Source organism: Sylvia atricapilla, chromosome 13 (genome assembly GCF_009819655.1).
Source record: "Sylvia atricapilla isolate bSylAtr1 chromosome 13, bSylAtr1.pri, whole genome shotgun sequence".
Lineage (NCBI taxonomy): Eukaryota > Metazoa > Chordata > Aves > Passeriformes > Sylviidae > Sylvia > Sylvia atricapilla.
This window is the reverse complement of record NC_089152.1, coordinates 8025396-8048372: the sequence shown is the minus strand read 5'-3', so window position 1 is coordinate 8048372 and position 22977 is coordinate 8025396. Positions and strand designations below refer to the sequence as shown.

At 55.3% G+C, this 22977-nt stretch overlaps 3 protein-coding genes across 3 annotated transcripts; 2 read left to right on the top strand and 1 right to left on the bottom strand.

Moving 5' to 3' along the window:
• The first annotated feature begins 1799 nt into the window (after positions 1-1799).
• PLIN1 (perilipin 1) lies at positions 1800-7246 on the top strand. The gene is made up of 9 exons (XM_066328333.1): positions 1800-1878; positions 2386-2444; positions 3071-3269; positions 3386-3468; positions 3837-4089; positions 4273-4589; positions 5080-5226; positions 5889-6122; positions 6601-7246. Exons 2-9 carry the CDS (start codon positions 2400-2402, stop codon positions 6973-6975), a joined length of 1653 nt encoding a protein of 550 aa, XP_066184430.1. The 5' UTR covers positions 1800-1878; positions 2386-2399; the 3' UTR covers positions 6976-7246.
• Positions 7247-7896: 650 nt separating this feature from the next.
• On the bottom strand, positions 7897-10925 carry LOC136366987 (ras-related and estrogen-regulated growth inhibitor-like protein). The gene is made up of 4 exons (XM_066328315.1): positions 10685-10925; positions 10208-10261; positions 9869-9945; positions 7897-9326 (listed from the first exon to the last, which is right to left on the bottom strand). Exons 1-4 carry the CDS (start codon positions 10821-10823, stop codon positions 8901-8903), a joined length of 696 nt encoding a protein of 231 aa, XP_066184412.1. The 5' UTR covers positions 10824-10925; the 3' UTR covers positions 7897-8900.
• A 426-nt stretch (positions 10926-11351) lies between these two features.
• KIF7 (kinesin family member 7) lies at positions 11352-22233 on the top strand. Its single transcript, XM_066328317.1, is given in 19 exon segments — positions 11352-11674; positions 11677-11982; positions 13292-13492; positions 13736-14147; positions 14710-15241; positions 15620-15757; positions 15903-16127; positions 16513-16715; positions 17002-17108; positions 17407-17562; positions 17865-18067; positions 18186-18383; positions 18593-18718; positions 19181-19357; positions 19663-19878; positions 20076-20282; positions 20731-20929; positions 21023-21172; positions 21382-22233. Coding segments are annotated over 19 exon segments (4359 nt in total). The 5' UTR covers positions 11352-11448; the 3' UTR covers positions 21759-22233.
• Positions 22234-22977: the final 744 nt, after the last annotated feature.

The following is a 22977-nucleotide window of genomic DNA, read 5'->3' as shown; positions in this document are numbered from 1 at the left end:
GCTGTGTTGGCTCCTGACTCCAGCCAAGGCAGAGAGGAGGTTGCTGTGTGCCTTCTGCACTTTTAGCCAAGCCAACAGGGCTGGAAAAAGTCTCAGTACCAAGAGAACAAACTTTCAAGCAGGCTGGTGCCCTTTGTCCCTCTGTCTCAAGGGCAGTGACTGACCCCAGCACCAGCTGGAGGCAGCCCAGCACATTCATGTGCCTCTGTACCCAGCCACCAAGGCAGGCACAGCCCCGGGCTGTGAGCGAACTCTGAGCTCTTTGGGAAGGAAAAGGGGGTGTTTTCTTTCCATCTGTTGCTTTCCCATGCCCCAAGGAAGCCTCCCACTCCCATGCAGGAGCAGTGCAGCCACAAGCAGGGAGCCATGGAGCCGTGTTGGGTGCTCACCTCCATGTCATGAATGGGAGTGCTGGGCAGCTGTGGGCATTGTGAGCCACATGCCAAGGGGCTCCCTGCCTTGCCAGCTGATCCACACAGCCGCCCTAGACCACTCATCTGCACTGGTCTCCCTGATTATTGCTTTGTCCTCTAGCATTTGCCCTCTTTCCACCACATTGTCCTCATCTCATCAGTGTGGCTCACCTGTAGTCAGTAACCAAGACTTGGCAGAGCCCTGTACAGGTGGTGTGTTCTTTTCAGTCAGTACCACAAATGGATTTGTTAATGATGATATCAGTCCTCAGTGTGCCTGCTGTGCACTGAGGCCATAGAAGAACAGCATTTTAGTGAGAGCATTGCTGGCTGGTCAAGGAGGGCAATTGTTCCTCTACAAAGCATTTGTGAGTCCACATTTGGGGCACCGTGTCTTGTTTTGGTCCCACCATCACAGGACACATCTTGAACAGTCTGTCAGAAGATCACTGAGAGGGTAAGGCATTCAGGGCCATGGAACACAGGCTGCACCTGCACCAACTGGGGCACAAACTCTCCTCAGAGGTGCACAAAACAAGGATAGGAGATGTTAGGTACAACAAAGAATATTCCAGATGAATATTTGAGAAAAAAAAGTTTAACCATTAGTATGGTTAGCACAGGAACTGGACCCTAGATAGAGGGGAATCTTCTCCCTGGAAGATTTTCTTGCTTCTCCCTAGAGCAGCCTTTGATGTGGCTTTGAGGGTAGCCCTGCTTTGAGTGAGAGTTGAGTGAGGTGATCTTCAGAGATCACTTCCAAACGGATGTTTTCATCTACCCCAAATGCTTAAAGCTTGCCTAATGTAGTGTCTTCCCTGACCCTCAGCTAAAGCCTCCTCACCAAAAGCCTGATGAATCATCTTAGAAATTGCAGACCTGGCCAAACTAGATTGTTTCAAGCAGAGTATGTCTCCCCACATCTACCTTCTGCTCCTTGTGCTGAGTAAACTCTCCTGGGGAGAAACCATGTTCTTGGTCTATGTTTGGTTTCCCAGCAGAATCATACCCTGGTCCATCATGAGGCATAACACAGCCTACAGAAATATAGGAAGGTTTTAATTTCTTAGGAAACCCTGCCTGACTCTTCACCTTCTCCCTGTCTGCTCATGATCTGTGGCTTTCGAGGTGGTGAGGTCCCAGGGCAGCTTCTTCTCATCTTCTGTGGAAGGAGCGGTGCTAAACCCCAGAACACTTCAGCCATGCTGGGGCTTCTGGATCTGCAGGGAAGGCGACAAAGGGGATTTTCTGCCGTCATCTGTTCCCAATTACGGTGGTTTCAGGGAGCTCCTTGGCCCATTTCCACCACAATCCGTCAGCTCCTGAGCCCACGCAACAGGGAGGTGGGGCCTCGTGGTGGTGGTAGTGGCCAGAGCACGGTGCATCACCCTCACAGGACCGGGGTGAAGGGACAGTGCAGACACCACTCTCTGCTCCTGCTCTGTTGGGGACGGGCTGGCCCTTGGTGAGTAGCCTGTGCCTATTGGGTGCTCTGGGACAGCTTCAATGGGACCAGGGACTGAGAGCAGGGGTCACCCCTCCTCTCTAGATTTCCAGAATTTCATCTGCTGCAACCCACCACTTTTCTATCTGCTCCTGTCCTACTTTCTTACCCCTTCTCAGCCAGAGTCTATTCTCATGCACATCTGTTTGCATCCTGGTCACTCTGAGTTTGCTTTGCCAGCATACTTTATCCTGCCCTTACCATAACTTCTCTAAACTAGATGCCTCTCAACTAATTTTTTTGTATCTTTGGGTGTTAAGGCACACGAGCAGGGCAGGCTGCATGGAGGCATTTGTTTTATAGTTTAACTGGTAAAAAGTCAAGTGTTGGGCAATGCCAAGTCCACTGCACCCATGGGAGGTGTGTGTCAGCACAGCTGCTGTGCTTAGGGGGTGCAGGAGTGAGGGGGGAGCCCAAGCCCAGCCCTGCTTTCAGGCAGAGTCTGCGGTTCCCAACTTTGCTTTGCAGGTGGAGGCACCATAATGACGGTGAAGAAGACTCAGGCTCTGCAGGATGGAAGTGCCAAGGTGGGTCAGGGAAAGGGAGAGAGAAAAGGGCAGAGATGTGCCAAGGGGAGCCAGGTAGTGTGTATTGACTGTGCTGGATGAATACCAGCCACGCCTCACACTGTGCCACGTTCCCATGTTCTCTTTATATGGATCTTTACCTGCAGTAGTATGGAGCATCATCAAAGGGAAAGGATAAACCTTTTTGCTTGCTTAAAATTAAATAGTTCTGATTCAAAAAAGTTAACCTTGAGCTGATACAAGCAGCAAATGATAGGTCCCACCTATCCATGTCCTTCATCTGTGCCCCATTTAGTCCCCAGACCTCCAAGAGTCATGGAGGTTTCCACAGGGTGGAAAGCCAGAGGAAGCACCTAAACATTTGGGTTTGGGACATTAGAGGAGTGGGGACTGTTCCCATCGGTCACTGCCTGCCATGTCCCTGCTCCCTCAGTGGCAGCAGCCAGCCTGCTTGTCCTTACTCAACATATCTGGGAGACCCTCAATGGGACTTGAGGAATGGCCTCCTCCTCTTCCCGTGCAAGCCAAGATCCTCTAGCCCCTACAACCCACCAAGAGCCACCAGTGTGTGGACAGTAGAGCATTCCTCGGGACAGGGCTGTTGGCTCACCCTTGTCTTCTTGCAGGAGAACGTGCTGCAGAGGGTGCTGCAGCTGCCCGTGGTGAGCTCGACCTGCGAGACGCTGCAGAGGAAGTACAGCAGCACCAAGGAGTCGCACCCGCTGATGGCCTCGGTGTGCGAGGTGTACGAGCGGGGCGTGCAGGGCGCCGGTGCCCTGGCCATGTGGGGCATGGAGCCCGTGGTGCGCCGCCTGGAGCCGCAGTGTGAGTCTGTGTGCCAGGACGGGCCACCAGAGCCTCCCCTGGTGGGACAGCGCTGGCACAGACACGTGCCTGGCACAGCCCAAGTGCTTTTCTTACTGTGCTTTTGCCCAAGGCAGTCGCTGTGGCCAACAACCTGGCTTGCCGGGGCTTGGATCACCTAGAGGAGAAGATCCCTGCCCTCCAGTATCCAGTCGACAAGGTAAGTCACAGGCAGGACAATCTGGGACCCACCAGCCCCTCTGAAGAGCCCACAATCCATCTCCTCTAGAGGTGTAGTTTCTGGATGGTGAGAGGCTGCTGGCTGGGAAACAAGGCAGCATCTCCAAGTGAGGGCTCCTCCAAGGGCTTCTGCAGCCTAAACAATGGCTGGGGCTCCCAAATATAAGTCAGCAATATCCTGTGTCCCATCCCTGGCTGCTACCTCCAGCCCAGGTTGGAGAGAGCTCTTATGCCCCTCTTGGAGTTATTTACTGGCGTGGACATGGCTGGGGTCCCTGCAGTCCCTCTGGCTGTCCCATGCCACCCCAAGCACACCAGTGGGGCTGTTCTCCATCTCTCTGCCCACAGCTTGCATCTGAACTGAAGGACACCATCTCCTGCCCCCTCCAAAGTGCCAAAAGCACCATTGGAAGCTCCATGGATAAGATCATAGAGCTGGCAGCGGAGGGCTATGAGGCCACCAAGAGCACAGTGGAAACAACAGCCAAGTACACGAGGAAGAACTCAGTGACCCAGATGGCAGCCGCGGGGGTCGACACAGCCCTGGGAGGGCTGGAGAAGCTGATGGAATACCTGCTGCCAGAGGAGGATGAAGAAGCAGGTAGTCCTGATGCCCAAATCCCCTCTGATGGAGTCTGGTGACAACTGGCTGGGTGGCTCCTCAGTTGTGGGGTGCATGAGCAGGAGGCAGCCCCTGGATTTTGGCATAAAGCTGCCTAGGAGGGTTGTCCCACTAGAATGTAACCCTCCCACCATTCTTCTGCTTGTACTCTTCTACCTTTAGATAAGAAGCCCAAAAAGAAACATCTGTCAACGCCAAAGGTCTCCCAGCAGCAGCCCAGCACTACTACCACTCCCAGCACTACCACCACTCCCAGTGCTCCCAGGGTTGCCAGTGCTCCCAGTGCTGTGAGGGCTCCCAGCGCTCCCAGGACACCTAGCACCCCCAGTACTCCCAGCACTCCCAGTGCTCCCAGCACCCTGGGCCGGATTGGTGCTTTGGTCAGCACCGTGTCCCACCGCGCTTACCAGCAAACCACCCAAAGCCTCCAGCGTGCCAAAACCAAAGGGCAGGAGCTGGTCTCCTGGATCCCCATCCTGGTGAGTGCCAGAACCCACCTGCTGGGTTCCTGCTCCCCTGTATCCTCTTTTGAGCTGATTTTGCTTTCAGATGAGTTATTTCAAGCTCCTTGGAGAAAATCTGAGCAGAGTACATTTCCCCTGCTCAGCAGGACAAGCTGGGGCCGGCGGTTCCTGCGTGATGTTCACACATAACCATGTACCACATTAGTGGGACAAGTTATTTTTAGCAGGCTCCCAGTGTGTAATTGTTGATTTATGGCCTAAAGTAAAAAGCCCCTGCAGAGACCCAGAGGGGATGGGGAAAAGGAGGGTCTTCTCCTGCCCCGTGCTGCAGTGGGAACATCTACCCTGGCCAAAATCCCAGAGCTCCCATCTGCCTTTCAGGATTTCTCCCCAGATGCACAAATGAACTCCCTGTGCACCCCTGTGAAATCCTCAGACCAAACAGGACGGAGTGGATGGGACCAGCCATCTCCCTCTGAGTGGTGGCTTTTTGCTCCCCTTCTAGGGAAGCCTGGCCAAGCCGAGTGCCCCTGCGGCCCCTCAGGCCCGCAGTGACAGGCAGGGCAGTGTGGGTTGGCTGACCCGGCGCCAGAGCAAGGCACCAGAGCAGAAGCAGGAGAAGGCAGGGAAGAAAGACACCAATCACACCAAGGTATGGACAAAAGCAGAGCAGATGCTCCAAAAGCATCCTCCTATCCATGTACCATGGAAGCTGTTCCCCCATACCTTTGGGGGAACTATCCCTGCTTAATCCTGAACTGCAGCTTGGAGGATGCAAGAAGGGATTGGCAGTGAGGCAGTCCTCTTTCAATTCCCCAAAGCTGGGGGCTGTGGGCAGCCTCTGTGCCAGGCACAGTCATCCTGGTTTGTATGTTCAAACTCCTTTGGAGCTGTGAAATATCAGCACTGAACTCCCTACTGAGCTCCTGAATACCCCTGAAAAATTCCCTGCCGTGGTCCCAGCAGCGAGGGCTGGTGTGAGCCGGTGGGGCTGGGAACAGTCTCCAGCATTGCCTCCGCTGGGACCTGGGGACGGGAAGCAGCAGGTTGGGGTCAGTGCCCTTTGCCTCTGCCTGCAGCGGAAGCACAGCCTCGAGCAGAGGGTCCCCAGGGGCCTGGAGTGGGGGGAGATGGCAGGGACAGAGAGAGACCCTGCTGCAAAGAGCTGTAGTGGCTTTTGCACAGCAGCGAGCTGAAATCTCTCAGGCTTCAAGCTGCAAAGGGGATGGGGAAAGCAGGGCCACCCCTGCCCTGCCTGGAGGGGCCGGTGGGACAGAGGCCCTGGCCAGGAGCTGAGCTGGTTTCTCTGGGCAGGCGGGACAGGACCCCGGGCTCGTGGGCAGCGTGGCTCAGAACCTGCAAACCGCCTGCGCCTCTGGCATCTCCAGCATGAAGAAGGTCCCGGCTGTGGCCTGGGATGCAGCAGAGGGCTTGATCCTCTTCACCCCCCGCAGGCTGTCCAGGGCCATGGAGACAGTGGATGCTCTCGGGGGGACCCTGGTCAGTGCCCCTAAGCATCTGCTGGGCACCCTGTACAGCTATGTGCCGGTGAGTTCTCCCCAAGCCAGGCTCTGTCCATCTCCAGCAAAACCCATTTTGCTCAATCTCTTCCCATGAGCACCCCAGAGCTGCAGGCAATGCCGGGGGAACCAGACTAGGCAGATGGGGTGCCATGAAGACACCTCAGTCCCACCCTCCTCTTGAGCACCCCCAAAGCCATGACAGAAAATCTCCCATTAGAATAAATGGGTCAGACAGTGGTGACACCTTCACACAAGGTGTGACCACATTCCTGGGAAGGTGAAAGTGCAGGCTGAGACCCTGTTCTCTCTCCTTTACCTCAGCCTGTTGATCCCCTGAGAACATTTCTCCACCACAGCTGCTCAAGGACTGCAAGCCACTCACTCCCCTCCAATCTGGGGGCAAACCAGCTTCTCCTCCCAGTTTAAGGGGGGGCTGTGTAGCACAGGTGGAGCAGGGCTGGCAGGTGGGTACAACCTGGCTGGGTGCTCAACCCGTCTCTCAGCTCCGCAGGCAGTCAGTGAAGGAAGAAGAAGCATCCAGCAAGACCAGCACAGAGAAGAAAGAGAAGAAGGAGGAGGAGGAGGAGACCAAGCCTGCTGCCTCCTCCAATGAGGAGAAATCCCAGCTGAGGAGTGACTGGCGGCAGTACCGTGGCCATCACCCCCTCTCCTTCCTGGGGCTGGAGGACCCCCTCTTCCTGCGGCACAACTACTACCGCAGCCCCGCCTTCGACCCTGACTACCCATTCCCACGGAAATCCGCCTTCTCCCCCTACAACAGGCGGGTGAGCGAGGGCTCCTACCGCTTCAGCCCCGAGTCCATGTACAGCCGCGCCTACTACGGCAACTTCTACAGTCCTGTCTTCAAGAAGGACTGAGCCAGAGGGTAGGACAAGCACATCCCAACCCCTCTCCAATCCCCACAGCATGCTTTGCCTGGGCCCCTGCCAGCTGCCCACACATACCCCTGTTCCAGGACAGGAGCTTAAAGTGGTAGACGGGCCATGGGATAGCTTATTCTGGAGTGCATCAAGGCCAGGATGGGGGAATAAAGGCAATCAAAAGCCCTGCTGCTGGAAGGAGAAGGTAGGGGAAGGTGGGACTAGGAAGGTGATGTGGAAAGAGCAATGACACCAGAAGAAGGGACCACCCAGGCTGCCACTGGGCTACCTTGGACCCTGCTCAGCAGACAGTGAACTTAGGTGGGCTACACATTGAAAACAGCAGTGAGAGAGAGCAGGAAGGGTGGCAAAGCTGTCAAACATCACAATAGCAAGCCTGTTTCCCCATCCTTCCTCCCTCCATTCCCCCTTGCAGGGCTCCCCCCTAGGCACAGATTGCTCCTCCATGGAGGGGCAAAGGATCCCCACCAACCAGCAGGACTCATGAGAGGGAAAGCCCTGGGCACTTCCCTCCCAGCTCATGGTGGGATCGATGATGGGGTCAGGAAAAAGGCTGGTGAGAACAGGTGGAGCTCCTGGAGCCCCTCTCCCACAAGATCACCTGGCTTCCTACACCTGGCTCCTTGTTGTATCTGCTGCAATAATAAACCTGCAACAATAAACCACCTGCCACTCACCCCATCTGCTCAGCATCTTTGTGGGAGTGAGACACCAAACCAAGGGAACAGAGAGGGGTGAGACCCCCAACTCGGGGCCAAGGGAGTGGGTGTGGGAAACTTCCTGTTACATTCCCTGTGGGTAGCTGCCACTACAGGGATAGTGGGTGCTCATGCCCAGCACAGTACGTGTCTCTTCCCATGCCCCAAGTACAAATTCACAGCTCCAAGGAGCCGGGGCTTCCTGCCAAAGACAATTTATTGCATTTCCAGAAGAACACAGCAGAGAAATCAGTGTCCCTACAGCACGCACAAACCCTCTTCCAATACACTGCTTTCCCAGGGCACAAAGAGAAGGGTTTGGGAGAGACAGGGAAAAGCCTCCCAGAAGCAGAAGGGTTCAGCGGGGAGCCCAGCGACCCCTTTTCCCACCTCCTTTCCTCCCCGGGGACAGACAGCCTTACAGGAGTGGCTTGGGAAGGCTCGTGGTGCAATTCCCATGCTGGGAACGAGCCCCACGCTTGGCTTTTCCCAGGCACAGCCTGTACAGCGCTCGCCCGCACAAGGGAAACAAACGGCTGTGATTGCTGAAAGGCTGTGGGGGAGAGGGCTGCGAGCAGCACTGTTTAAAAGCACGGCACGGGGGATGGGAGGCACCAGCCCTCACCAAAGCCCTCGAGGATCGACGTGCCCTGGGCTCTGGGACACTCTCACAGGGTGATACACACGTGGGAACTACCAGTGCCTCCCCAGTGGAGAAAGCCCCACCTCTCCAGCTCATGGGTGCTCTAGAGTTACTGAAGAGGACCCTGATGAGGGTTAAACAATAAAAAGGTTCCCAGAGTAGGAATGGAGAGACAGGGAGTCGCGTGCTGTACAAGAGCAGGATATCCTCCCTAATCGCTGACAGCCTGGGCACCTCCTGCTGCAGGAGCTAGGAATGCTGCTGCTTGGAGCTTTGGCAAAATCCCCCCGTGGTTTCCAGTATTGGAGGATACAAGGAGAAAGCAAGAGGCACCTCAAGAGCTGGTACAGCAAAGAGGTGAGACTGTCCCACGCCAGAGCCAAGAGTAACACACTACAGTCCTCGGCTGCACTGGCTGTGCATGGCAGGACACCCAGACTAGGAGGACAGCAAGGAACCTGTCACATTTATAGGAAGACACACGCCATCTCCATGGGCACCCAGCGAGGAGACTTCGCCCAGCTGGGCAGCACAGAGAGCAGCAACATCCGTGCAGCAGCTCAGAGGGAGTCTGTTCGCTTACGGGCAAACACGGCCGACATGGTCTTGACAATGCCACGGATCCCTGTACCTTTCTTCAGGGCCAGCTTGGTGTCTGGGATGAGCTTGGCCAGTCCATGGAAGACCATGAGGGCCCCATGATAAGCCTCAGCTGCAGAGACCTCATAGAAACCACAGTCCAAAGAGAGGGCCAGGAGCCGCCCCTCCTCGCTGGACACCACCCGTTGGTGGTGCAGGTCCCGTTTGTTGCCCACAATGACAATGGGCACCTTCTCCTGGCTCTGCCCCTCCTTGGCAGCCTTGATGAACTGGATTTTGAGGGGCAGGATGTTGAAGCTGGCACGGTCACAGATACTGTAGACCAGGACAAAGCTGTCTGCCCACTGGATTCGCTTCTCCTCTGAGGAGCCATCCTCTGCTTGCTCCTAGGGAAAGAGAAAAGGAAGGGTTGTTTTATCAGGCTCCTTCCCTCCACACCTGTCTGATAGAAGAAGGCAATCCTGAGCCTCTTGGGACAGGGACAGCTAGAGAATAGCAAAAGAGTGGAGAGAAAGAGGAGTACCAAGGAGGGCAAAGCAGCACCTGGGAGAACTAACCAAGGGGGGAATGATTCAGCTTTCAGCATCACACCCTTATCCTAACCCTCACCCAGCTGCCAGGCACTGCAGGCTGTAGGTGGTAACAGTGTGGGGACCTCAGAGCAGCACAGTCCTGTATTAGCATCAGTGCTTCAGCTCCAATGTTCTCAGTCAGAGGGCCATGGGCTATGGTAACTATTGCTACCCTGTCAGCAACATTGCTGTCCTGTGCTTGGCAGTGAGAGGAGTTCAATCACTTATGAACCCTCAGATCTGAGACCCTTTTTCAGCTGGACCTCCCAGCCTGTGGCTCCCCATAGGTAACTTCCAATAAAGAGGTTTTTCTGTCCCTGGGGTAGAAATGGGTGATAGGAGTGGAGCCCTCTCACCTGGGAACTGGGGACGTCCCAGATGTGTAAGAGAATCTCTCGGCCATCCACAGTGAGGTTGTGGCTGTAGATGAATTCTGCTCCCCCAAAAAGAAAAAAAAATTGTCATCCTCATGGTATCACCAGCTGCCACCCTGGACCTTTTGCACCCCAGAAAGCAGCTCTGGAGCAAAGAGATGGGTCACTGAACAAATGCAACATCGAGCCACTGGAAGCAGGCAAAGGCTCTGGAGAAAGGCAGAGAGGATGGGCTGCAATGAAATCCCACAGGCAGAAGCAGGGCTGTCTCTCGGCCCCAGACCCTGTTGGGAAGTGGCCTGGCCCTGGCCTGGCACTCACCCATGTCTCCGTACTCTCCAATAAAGCGCCTGGTCAGGAAACGTACAGTTAGAGCTGCAGAGAGAAGGATAGGAATCATCAGAATAACCCAAAACCTGGAGGATTCTCCTTTCTAAATCCAGAGCAGAGTCAGGCACCATCCCCTTGTAAACTCCTAGAAGCATGAATGACCTCGGAGTTTCCCCAGCCACCAGCAGGTCTGTGAGTGCAGCAGAGGCACAGCACAAACCAAAGCATCTGCACAATCCCGAGCATCAGCAAACTGCAGCTCAGTGGAAAATACCTTCCCCTGTCACTCCCCGGCTGGCTACAAGGTTGTGCTCACCTTCCTCACCTTGAATCATAGCTGCACCCGGGGGCTCAGCCCCATCTCACCAGTATTTGCTCCACTGGGCTGCTCCCTGCCACTGGCCCTCCAAACACTGCTGCAGTTTCCAGCCTGGGAACCCGCTGTTCCAGATCACGGTCAGTTCTCACCTGATTTCCCTACGTTGTCTGCTCCCATGACAAGGACGTTCGCTTCCATCTTCAGGGCAGTGGGGCCGGGCACCTCCATGAGGGCAGGGTGGTCGGGGGTGAAGCTGGTGCTCCGGCGCAGCGGGAGCCGGAGCCCCATGCCGAGCGTGGCCGAGCCCCTCGGGCAGTCCCCGCCGTGTGTCCAACTCCGCCCGGCACGGCCGGCAGCCCAGCGCTTCCCACGGCACCCAGGGGACCCACGAGGCCCGTACCCCTCCCCGCAGCCGCAGGGGCGGTGCACAGGGAACTGCAGGCAGCCGGATGAAAAACTTTGTCATCGCTCAGATTGTCCTGAACATACGTCAGCGGCTGAGCCGGCCCCGCCAGCCCCCAGCACGGCGGGCGGCCGGGAAGCACCAGCTGTCGGCACCAGCTGCTCCGCAAACCGCATCCCAGAAGGTGCCCAGGACAACACCTCGAGCACTTTGTGCCTCCAAAGGGGCCACGCAGCCCCTTGTCCCTTCCCCACGGTGACCGTGGGAATGTCTGCCAGGAGTGGAGGAGTGTCACAGGTTCTGGGGGGTCTCGCCAGTGATGAAGCAGCTGATGAGAGGTGTGAGTCCCTTGTGACTGACGGAGCATCTCATGGGTGGTGGAACTTTGTTTCACCAGAGACGGAACACCCCGCGACTAACGGAGCGCTGCCTCGCACGTGACGAAGCATCTCACGAGGGACCCCTGTGAGTGATGAAGCATCCCACGAGTGATGGAGCATCTCCCGAGTGATGGAGCTTCTCTGGAGCACCGGGGAGCCGCCGCGCAACTCCCGCAGCCACGGGCGTCCCCCGCTCCCCGCGGCCGCTCTCTCCGGGGTGCAGCGAGGACCGGCCGCATCCTCCCTCTCTCCCCGGCCCTCCGCATCCTCCCGGCCCTCCGCATCCTCCCGGCCCTCCGCATCCTCCCTCCCCGGCCCGCCGGGAGGAGCCGCTGACGCCATCGCGGCGCGCCGGGCGCGGCCATGGCGGCGGAGGCGGCGGCGGTGCGGGTGGCGGTGCGGGTGCGGCCGCTGCTGCCCCGGGAGGCGCTGCGGGGACACCGGCCCTGCCTGCGGAGCGATGCCGCCACCGGCGAGGTGGCGCTGGGCCGCCGCCGGTTCCGCTTCGCCGCCGTGCTGCCCGAGGCGGCGGGGCAGGCGGCCGTGTACCGGGCCTGCGTCCAGCCGCTGCTGCGCGCCTTCTTCCGCGGCTTCAACGCCACCGTCTTCGCCTACGGACAGACCGGCTCCGGCAAGACCTACACCATCGGGGAGGCCAGCGTCGGTGAGTCTGCCCGGGACCGGCGGCTCCGTGCCCGCCAGCATCCCTGTCCCGGCAGCATCCCTGCTCCTCCAGCATCCCTGCTCGACCAGCATCCCTGTATCCTCAGCATCCTTGTATCCCCAGCATCCCTGCTCCTCCAGCATCCCTGTCTGACCAGCATCCCTGTCCTGCCAAGATCCCCACCACCTCCCTGCTCTCCCCACCAGCCCCACATCACCACCTCCTTCCATCTCCATCTCCTTCCATCCCCAGCCAAGCCACCCACCCCACCATTATCCCAGCCATCTCTCCCAGCCCACCAGCCTCACCAGTGCTGCTGTCCACACCCATTTCGGCACCTTTGCATTCTACCCAAACCCAGCTGTATCATCATCTCCATCACTTCCAGTTTCACTCCCAAACAACACTTCTACCCTGCCAGCACCTCCGGCTCAAGTCAACCTCCCCCTGCCATCCTAGCCCCCAGCAGCCTTTCCTTTCCCCCTGCCTATGTTGCTGTAGCCACCTCCCATGGATGCCTTTGAGATCACAGTGTCTAGGTTTCTCCTCTTTCACTGTTGGACAAGTGACAGGATGTGGTCCTCCACCAGCTCTGGAGGTGGTGGCAATAGTCCCAGGCCCTGAAATAAATCTGAAGGAGAGGGAGGTTTGCAAGTGTTAATCCTGTTAGGTTTTTTGTATGAAGGAAATGAAGAAAGAGACAACTTCTTTATTCTGGTTTAATGGCATTGTGATTTCTTACAGAGGATGTACTGTAAACATTTCAGTCATCTTTAGTTAATTGCATCACTTGTAAGCACTGAATTGTTTCATACTTTTAATCTATGTGTGCTTTCAGTCTCCCAGTTCAGGCTATCATTGCACCAATTGAGAATTGCCATTTTACATAGCTGTTGGAGACAAAAGGAAAAACGTTTGAAATTACACAAGCAAGCTGCAAGCACAAAAAAAAAGAAAAAAAAAAAAAGGCTTCTCAGAGCTGGGAAAAGTTGTAGAGTCATGCTGGCTTCAAAGGACAGCACACTGTAGCTGCAGGCATGGTGTTTGATTCTCACTGAAATGATGAGGTGCTTTTTCCTTCTTGAGGAAGGACTGGAAGCAAGCAGCTTTGCTGGAATCCAGCACAGCACTGGGATAGGATTTGCCCAGAGGTCCTGTGGGATGTGTAACCCTGGCTGAGCTGTGGGAGAGTTGTGAGGCTGCTCCTTTCCCAGCTGATGTGTGTTGCAGACAGTCCTCTGACCTCAGCTCTGTCCCCAGCCGTCTGGACATTCCCTGCTCTCCATGAGCATGTGCCTCTCTTTGCCAGCTTCCATCAATGAAGATGAGCAGGGCATCATCCCACGAGCCATGGCTGAGACCTTCAGGCTCATCGATGAGAATGACCTGATTGACTACACGGTCCGAGTGTCCTACCTGGAAGTGTACAAGGAGGAGTTTCGGGACCTGCTGCAGGTGGATACAGCCAGCAAAGACATCCAGATCCGGGAGGATGACAAGGGGAACATTGGTATGTGTGGCTGTGCACAGGCTCTTTTTCTCCCCGTGTTATAGGCCAGAGCTGGGTTGTCTATCCATGAAGGCAGAGCCAGGTCTTCTCCCTCCATCCCTTTGTCTCTTGCAGCTGTGCTTAATCTTGAAAGCTGGTCTGGGCAAGACCCAGTACGAGCAGGGTGACAGCAGCAGGCTCTGCAGGGGAGCTGCATCCTCAGGCAGCCCATCCCTCCCAGCCACAGCTGCCTTTAAATTGCAGTGCTGTGCGGTGTGAAGGAGTCAGAAGTGGAAGGGCTGGACGAGGTGCTGAGCCTGCTGGAGATGGGGAACACAGCCAAGCACACAGGAGCCACCCACATCAACAGGCAGTCGAGCCGCTCGCACACCATCTTCACGGTGACCATGGAGCAGCGGCGTGGGGCTGGCCGGCTGCCCCTGCACCACCGCGCCCCTGCTCTGCCTGCCGCCGGACAGGTCCTGGTGTCCAAGTTTCATTTCGTGGACCTGGCAGGCTCAGAGAGAATTGTGAAGACGGGAAACACAGGGGAGAGGCTGAAGGAGAGTATCCAGATCAACTGTGGCCTTCTGGCCTTGGGCAATGTCATCAGTGCCCTGGGAGATCCTCGGAGAAAGACCACCCACATCCCGTACAGGGACTCCAAAATCACCAGGTACCACTGGGACTAGTATATCTCACAGTACATCTCAGTTTGCAGGTCTGCCGTCTCTGCAGGTTTTCATTTAGGGAATCTCCAGGAGCAATGAGGCCAGGATAGAAATGCAGGCCTAGCTCGTTGCACTGCTGAAGACAATGAGGCTTGCATGAGTAATGCTGCTGAAGCTGAGATGAGGTGTTGCTGAGGGTTATCCTGCCCTTCCTGCCTGTCAGGAAATAAAAAATACTCCCAGTAGACTTGTTTAATGGTCCACAGTTAGTTCTTAGCTTGAGCAGGTGGCCTTTGCTGTCTCCAGCAGGATCCCTGGCAGCACATACCTAGTAGTGATCACAGAGTCAGGGAGCTCCCAACCTCAGGAGTTATTTGGATGGAGACTTGCCGTGGTGCAAACTGTTAATCCTCTATTTAACAATTCCTTTCATCTCACTAGTGCCAAACCAACTACAGAGTGAGGACATCATTTTCCTTGGGCTTAACCTCTGAAAAGGGTTGAAAATGTTCTGTTTCATGTGTTGTTTTGTATTTCTGCTATTTCAATCCCTGTGCTCTTCCTTAGGATCTTGAAAGACTCTCTGGGGGGCAATGCCCAGACCGTGATGATAGCCTGTGTCAGCCCCTCATCCTCTGACTTCGACGAGAGCCTCAACACGCTGAACTACGCCAACCGGGCTCAGAACATCCAGAACAAGGCGGTGGTGAACTGCCGCAAGGAGACGGAGCACATCGAGGAGCTCCACCTGCAGATCAAGAACCTGCAGAAGGCGCTGGAGCAGCGGCAGCGCTCCGAGACCCGCATCATCCACCGCTCGGGCAGCGCCAAGCGCCGCGCGCCCGACGCCACGGCCCGGCTGCTGGCCGAGTGCGCCCACTACCGCACCTGCACCGACGCCGCGCACCGCCTGCTCACCGAGCTCCAGGAGGACGGCAACCTCACCGTGGAGCAGATCCTGCGCCTCAAGGAGTGGCTGTGCGCCGTGGAGAGCGAGAGGAGCGAGCTGACCTCAGCCGGGCTGGACAGCGGCATCGAGAGCACCTCCATGGAAGACCAGGGGCTGGAGGCACAAGGTTCAAAGGTGGCAAAAGCTCAGGTAGTAGTGGGGTGTTACTGAGGGTGGGTTCATCTCCTGGCCACAGCAGCCCCAGCACAGCATGAAAAAGCATAGGTGATTGTGGGGTGTTACAGTTCTGAGGTTAGGTTCTTCTCATGAAGCAGCCTCAGCACAGCATGATGGAAGGGTCAGGAGCGGGAGAGGAGGAGAAGTAACCTGTCCAGGAGGCCCTAGGGAGGCAGAAGGACATGGTCCTCCCAGCAGGCAGGGAGAAATTAGATTCAGCTGCAGCTGAGAGATTTGTTGCACAGGAAGAATCTGGGCCTGCAGAGCTGTTGTGTCCTTGCAGAGTCCAGCATGGGAAGGGTAGGGCAAAGGTGGATGCTGATGCTGCCTCTCTTTTATTTTGGGGAGCAGGTGAGCACTGAGAAGAAGTGTGAGTCCATAAAAGATGAGCAGGTGGCCAAACTGCAAAGGCAAGTAGAACGCCTGGAGGAGGAGAACCGTGATTTCCTGGCTGCCCTGGAGGATGCTATGGAACAGTATAAGCTGCAGGTATTTCTGGGCTCTGCTCTCTTGGTAGGGACCTGCTCCACTCTTTTCCTTCCTGCCCAGGGGTGCTCAGCCCAGCTTTCAGGTTTCTCTGCAGTGGGTCTCAGATCAACATGTATGTAACCACATTTTTCTCATTGTTTCCTAGAGTGACAAACTGCAGGAGCAGCAGGATAAGATCTCAGAGCTGCACGTGCGCTTGGAGATGGCAATGCCAGACCTGTGTGTGCCAGGACTGCTGGAAAATCTTCACCTGGTGACTGCCAGCCAGAGACCTCACACAGCCCCACTGGATGCTGCCCCATCCCATGGCCTTGGTGGGGTTCCCCCGGGGCTGCTTCCTGAGCAGAGTGGAAGAGCTCTTTGCAAAAAGGTGAGGGCATAAGGCTGTGCCATTGAAGAGCTGCTGCCTCTTCACTTGGCTGCTCTCCACTGTAGGAGAACTTTTGTCCTGCATTTCAACATGATCCTTGTCAGAAGTGTAGTCCAGAAGACTGCACTTAGTGTTCAAATCCAGAGTTTTGCAACTCTGGCAAAAACAGTCCAGCTTCAAAACTGAGGGTTTTGCTTTCACGTTGTGAGTGAGTCCCAGATTTGTTCAGTGTTTGAGTAGCAGAAGCACAGGCAGCTGGGTCTGGCAACACACTGGTTCCCCTGAAAATACGCTCAATCTAGCAGTGATGCTCAGCTGGGGGCCACTTTTTCTTAAGCTGGCTCTCACACAGCTTGTTTCCTCTCTTTCCAAGTCTGTGCCCCAGAAGCTCAGCAGCACCTGCTCCTTGCAGAAGGAGGAGCCAGCAGGCTGGCACCTGCACCATGCACAGTGCCCAACTAGCGATCCTGAGGTCAGAGATGTGGTGCTGAGGAGGGAGCTCAGCCAGGACTCAGAGAAACCATCAGAACTGTCCTCGGGAGAGGAGATGGAGGAATGGGAACGGAAAAGGTCCCTGTCCCAGCGCCGGTGAGTTAGGGCTGTCCCAGCCAGCTGTCCCTGTGTGGTGTCCTGGCTGTGACCTGGTTGTCCCACTGCTGCAGCTCAGCTCTCGTATCTGATGTAGGGGCAAATGCTGCGTTTGGGGTCAGTGATGCTGCTGAGACACCTTACTGCTCCCTGCGGAGCTCATTACCATCATTCCTGACCACAGCTATTGTTTCCATCTCCTGAAGCCTGTGGATCATGAGGGTCCTTACTGGGAACAGCTTCAGCAGTGCCCAGACCAAACTGATTAATTTGCTTCTCCTTCTAGAAATGGGATACAAAATTTGAGCAAGAAAGAGATTTTCAAGTTGAGCGAGGAGCCAAGTGGAGGCAATGCCTACTCAGTTCAGGAGGAGCAGCTGGAGCTGTCAAAAGGCAAGTAGCAACCATAGATTGTTGGACAATCTTCCATGGGCTGATGGTGCTTCACCGGGTGATCTTGATGTCCCAGCTGGATGGTGCCCAGAGGACAAAACTGGAGCAGAAATGGAGCTCAGCTGCTTTTGTTAGGGAGAAACTTGAACTCGTAGGGTCTGGCAAGAGTGTTTGGTGGAAGCTTCAGGTGACTCTGGGCAATGCTGTGCCAGACCAGCTACAGATCCAAGATCAGATTGCCCTTCTGTCACCTGTCTGCTAAGATAAGACTTTCGTGACCTGGGAATCTGTGTTCCAGATGTGTCTGGGAAGCGCGAGCCCCTGCTTGGTTCCTGGGAGCGCCTGTCAGGGAAGGACTCTGAGTGGAGGCTGGTGCAAGCACAGCAGAAGATTCGAGAGCTGGCGATCAACATCCGCATGAAAGAGGAGCTGATCACAGAGCTCATTAAGACAGGTGCAGTGCTAATGGCAGGAATATGCACCCATTTCCCATGAAACCTCCTCCTAGTCCTGGTGCTTAGTCTCTTCTTCCATCCTCATCTTCTCCCCTGTGTTGCTCATGATCAGTCTCTTCCCCTATAAACAGCAGGGCCTTGTTTCTCCATCCCTCCAGCTGACAGAAGCCCTTCCCACTGGTTTGTCCCTTCCCTAGAGTGGCTAAGGGAAAGGGAACATTCAGTCTCTGTAGCCAGAAATACCTGGGGAGAGAGAGGAAGGGTCAGGATCCCAGCTGTGAGAGAGGGGGCTGTTTTGCAGGCAAGGACGCCCAGGCTCTGAACAGGCAGTACAGCCAGAAGATCAGTGAGCTGGAGCAGGAAGCAGAGCAGGTGCGAGCAGAGCTGAGTGACAGCCAGAAGCAGCTCCAGGAGCTGGAGGGCAAAGAGCCGTGGGACCCTGGGGAGAAGCGCAAGCTGCAGGAGTACCGCACGCGCGTGGCGGCCGCGCAGAGCAAGGCACAGGTGAGGGGAAGGGCTCTGCCCACCCTGGCGCTGAGCAGGGGCAGAGTTGGGGGATGAAAAGTTGAGTTGTCTCTGCAAAGAGAAGCCGAAGCCAAGGGTGGTTTTCACCCTGTGGCAGGTTCTGTGCAGGAAGAAGCAGGCGACGGAGAGGCTGGTGTCGCTGTCGGCGCAGAGCGAGAAGCGCGTGCAGGAGCTGGAGAGGAACATTCAGCTGATGCGGCGGCAGCAGGGGCAGCTGCAGCGGCGGCTGCGCGAGGAGAGCGAGCAGAAACGGCGCCTGGAGACAGAGGTGAACAAGGGACAGCACCGAGTCAAGGTAGGAGAGGGCAGGAGCAGCTGTGCTACTGGGGTGTTTGTGAGGATGGCAGTGGGTGGGCTCTGGTGTGGTCTGGGATTGTCTTGGAGAGCGTGGAGATGGAGAGTATCCAAAGAGCCAGAGGAGAACATAACCTGTCCCTCAGCCCCTTTCCATAAGGCAAACATGTCCCACTCCCTCCATGCTCAGGGCTGCTCTTTTACACTCAGGAACTGGAACTGAAGCACGAGCAGCACCAGAAAATCCTGCGCATCAAAACAGAGGAAATTGCAGCTTTCCAGAGGAAGCGGCGGAGTGGCAGCAATGGTTCTGTGATCAGCCTGGAGCAGCAGCAGGTACAGACAGCAAGCCTGCCTCCGCTTTCCTGTTCAGAGGGGATACTTGGCAGACTGCAGGCTGATGGAAGAAATCTGAGAACAGGGACCTGAGCCCATCCCACTCTTGAGAAGGACAGTCCATAATGTCATCTGCACCTGGTAGCAGAGGGCTTAAGGTCTTGTCTTACCCCCAGAAACAGGATCTCATCTAAATCCCAGGATTGGTAAAGAAGCTTTGAAATTTTGTTTGTTAGCAGAAGGGTGGTGAGAGATGTGCCCTCCTTGACAGCTGGGAATTTAGTGCTGCCTCTTGGAGGAGCTGGAAGGATAAAAGCAGTGAAGTCTGACCTGTGGGGGTTAGCAGAGATGGAATAAGGACTCTTGTTTGGATCTCAACCCCACTGCTTTTTAGTCCAGCAGTCCTGGGCATTGCTGCTGGTGTCTGCGCGCACACACACCATTTGCTTCTCCCTCCATCAGAAAATTGAAGAACAGAAGAAGTGGTTGGACATGGAGATGGATAAAGTTCTTGAGCAGCGGCGAGCCCTGGATGAGCTGGAAGATGAGCTGAGGAAGCGGGAAGCTATTGTGGCCAAAAAAGAAGCCTTGCTTCAGGAAAAGAATGGCCTGGAGAGCAAACGGCTGCGCTCCAGCCAGGTAGGACAAGAGTGTCACACCTCAGCCCTTTGCCTGATTTCCAGCAGGGGTGGAGGCTGGAATACCTGGGTGCCATCCTGTGTCTGGCAGAAGGCTGCAGACCAGCATGAGGTGGTGGTGGGAAGTGGGTATGAAATCTTGTCCCTATGAAAGAGTCTGGTTGTGCTGTGCCTCTGAGCTTGTTGGTTTGGTAGCCCTTGGCCTGTGTCTGCCTGGGGGGTCACTTGACCTAGAGAGGGAGTAGAACGAGGCTGAGGGCCTGACTTACCTTCAGAGCACATCCCCTTGAGCATCCTCTGCTGCAGGCCCTGACAGATGACATAGTGCGTGTGTCCAGCCGCCTGGAGCACCTGGAGAAGGAGCTGAGTGAGAAGAACGGGCAGCTGCGTCACGGCAGCGCCCACGACCAGCAGCAGATCCGCCAGGAGATCAACAGCCTGCGCCAGGAGAAGGACCAGCTGCTCAAACAGAGGCTGGAGCTCGACAACAAGCTGCGTCAGGGCACACTGCTGTCCCCAGAGGTACCTCTGCTGGGGCTGGGGAGCAGGAGCTTGTAGGAGAGAAGTAAAGGCTGAGCATGAGGTTGTTGACAGATGCTCCCCTGCATCCCAAATTGTGTGTGTCTCAGCTTCTCACCAACACTACTGACATGACAAGGAAGGTTAGGGCAGGGTGAGACAAAGCAAACCTTTTGCTAACTACAGCTCTGCCCTGGCAGGAAGAGCGGATCTTGTTCCAGCTGGATGAGGCAATCGAGGCTCTGGATGCAGCCATTGAGTACAAGAATGAGTCCATCACGTGCAGGCAGCGAGTCCTGCGGGCCTCGGCCAGCCTGCTGTCCCAGTGTGAGATGAACCTCATGGCCAAGCTCAGCTACCTCTCCTCCTCCGAGACACGAGCTCTGCTCTGCAAGTACTTTGACAAGGTGGGAGACTACTGCCCTCTGTGCTGTATTTCATTTACTGGCTGGTAGTGATTGCATTATTAGCCAGCTAGAATACATAATAAACATAACACAGCTTGAATGCACTTGTTAATAGAAATTATGATCTTACCAAACTCTTGTTTCCCTCGGTTTCCAGCTTTCTCCATGCATCATCCTGTAGTTTTGCCCTGTAAAGTAAGGCCAGCACCATGACCCCCAGCTGGGAGAGGGGCTTTTCTAGTCATGGGATTCATGGATCCCTGCAGTGGCTCAGCCACATCACTGCAGCCACACCTTGCTCTTCCCTCCACAAGGCAGCTCTGACATCCCAGCACTACTAACCTTTGTAAGCTGTACCAAAAAACTAACATGACTGGGGCTCGGTGGGGCAGGAAATCTTCTCAGGCATGAAGCAGTGAAGTGTTCCTTGCTCTTGGGCCCTGGCCAGGTGGTGACACTGCGAGAGGATCAGCACAGGCAGCACATTGCCTTCTCGGAGCTGGAGATGCAGCTGGAGGAGCAGCAGCAGCTGGTGCACTGGCTGGAGGCAGCTGTGGAGCGCCAGCGCCTGGAGATGGACCGCCAGCTCACCCTGCAGCAGAAGGAGCACGAGCAGAACATGCAGTTACTGCTGCAGCAGAGCCGTGGTAACTCCCCCAGCTCTCCAAATGAGCAGCAGTGCTACTGCTTTTGTCCTTCACAGGGCTCCCAGGCTGAAATAGCCTTGTTTTTTCTTGTAGAGCACATGGATGAGGGGCTGGCCAGCAGCAAGCTGCAGTATGAGGCAAGGATTCAAGTGCTGGAAAAGGAGCTGAGTCGTTATATGTGGGCAAACCAGGAGCTGAACCAGAGACTGAGTAACATGAACCTCCATCCTGGACAGACCAAAGGTGAGAGGAAACACAGGCTAGGGCCTTGCTGTTCCTGCCAAGTTAAAAGGGAGGTTCTGTTCCTGTGCCTGGCAGTGAGAGCTTGGAGCAGTCCGGAGCAGTGCTTGTATAGGTCCCTCAGCAACTGCTATACAGGCACCAGTTTTGATGAAGAAAGTAAAGATCCTCTACTAGATATTCACCTCTCTACCCTCATTTTTTCCCAGCAGGGATGGAGAGAAGCACTCACGGGGCTGCGGACAGAGCTGCCCCTGAGCTTGGCACATGTGAGGAATTCAGCCTCATTCAGCCTGTGCCTGCCGCTGAAGAAAGCCCCCGGGCCAGGGAGGAGAGCAGGGACCTGGTGCACGCCCCTTTGCCCTCGACATGGAGGCGTTCCTCCCTGCCCAGCGACAGCCCCGGCGACCCCCGGCAGAGGGACACAGAGCACTCCCTGAGAGCGGGGCAGCCCCACGAGCTGCTCCCAGCACGGAGCCTGGCTGCTGCTGCTCCCAAACCCCGCCGGGAGCTGCGCAGGGCCAGCCTCAACATGAGCCCGGTGCCTTATCACCCAGCCATGATCGATGTGAGGAAAAACCCGCTCTAGAGCCAGGCTTGCACTCACCTGGCACAGGGCAGGGAGCAGCAGGTATTGCTGGCCTGACTTTGAGAGCCCTCCTGCCCCACAAGCCAGCCTGGCTACAACCCCGGTACATTTCAGAGGCCTGAGGAAGAGAAATGTGACTTTGTTAGGAGGGAGTGGAGTGTGTAAGGTGTGGGAGCACCAGCCTATATTCTCCATGTTGCTGCCAGTCCAGGTAGCACTGACAGAATGCTTTTCCTCTGCTCTCTCAGCAGCTTAAACACTGTGAAGCAGGAGACGCTTTCCTTCCAGGCCTCTTAACACTAAAAACTTGTTTACAATGTGGAATTCTCAGCTGAAGGGCTCACTCAGTCCTGCCAAACTTGGAGAAAGATGCTGTGCAGTCCTGCAGAACTTGTACATAGATTTTTGTAGTAACTTCGGGTTTTTTACATTTCTACTATAACTTTTCTAATAAAGCAGAGTGAGTTTTATGAAATGGTCACGTGTCAGAAGGGCCATTTACTCCGGGTATGCAGGAAAGGAGTTGCATTTAAATCTCACTGCATGGGGAGTCAGCTGTTGTCACAATGTTGGCCTAATTTTAAAATATCTGCTTTGTTTAAGTAGTCCCAGCCACATCTAGTAGGCCTCCTACATTAAATTGCCACAGGAAGAGCATCTCCAGGCAGCAGCAGAATTGTCTGAAACATCCATGATAAAAGGAACTCTGGTTCTGTTCTCTTGCAGCCTCTAAGCTGCTCAGAGCAGGGTTTTCATATTCTTGAGAGAACTTCCAGACTGGATTTAAGAGAGACTAAATACAATCCTGCAGCTTAACACTGACAGCTCAGGAAGGGGGACTAAGTTCAATTCTGACAGAGCAAGAAATGAAAGCCCAGATACCTGCTTTAGGAAGGGCAAGGGGCTGCTTGACCACTTGACCCTAAAAAACAAGCCACCGTTTCAGCCTGAAATGAGAACAGCCACCACAACCACTACTAAAGGAGTAACACACCAAGTTAAAAGCCAGCATGATACAAGAACCACTTTCTGATCTACATCCTTGACCTTGCCTGGTGTGACAGTGAGGGGGGATATTATTGAGGGCTCTGTATGTGGTTGAGCTATGCAAGATTAAGTTTAGACATTTTATTTCCTGCTGTTGAAAACAAAGACCTCCAATAGGGAAAATAACAATCCACCCTACTTGGAAGTAGTAGATTTGAAGCTACAAGCTTCT

Excerpts from the sequence above, each read along its gene's own strand:
- LOC136366987 (XM_066328315.1), bottom strand. The coding sequence starts at position 10,823 with ATGGGGCTCCGGCTCCCGCTGCGCCGGAGCACCAGCTTCACCCCCGAC. Across the intron at positions 10,262-10,684 it reads AGACAACGTAGGGAAATCAG|CTCTAACTGTACGTTTCCTG; the intron begins GTGAGAACTGAC and ends TTCTCTCTGCAG. Across the intron at positions 9,946-10,207 it reads TGGAGAGTACGGAGACATGG|AATTCATCTACAGCCACAAC; the intron begins GTGAGTGCCAGG and ends TTGGGGGAGCAG.
- PLIN1 (XM_066328333.1), top strand. The coding sequence starts at position 2,400 with ATGACGGTGAAGAAGACTCAGGCTCTGCAGGATGGAAGTGCCAAG. Across the intron at positions 3,469-3,836 it reads TCCAGTATCCAGTCGACAAG|CTTGCATCTGAACTGAAGGA; the intron begins GTAAGTCACAGG and ends CTCTGCCCACAG. Across the intron at positions 5,227-5,888 it reads AAGACACCAATCACACCAAG|GCGGGACAGGACCCCGGGCT; the intron begins GTATGGACAAAA and ends TTCTCTGGGCAG.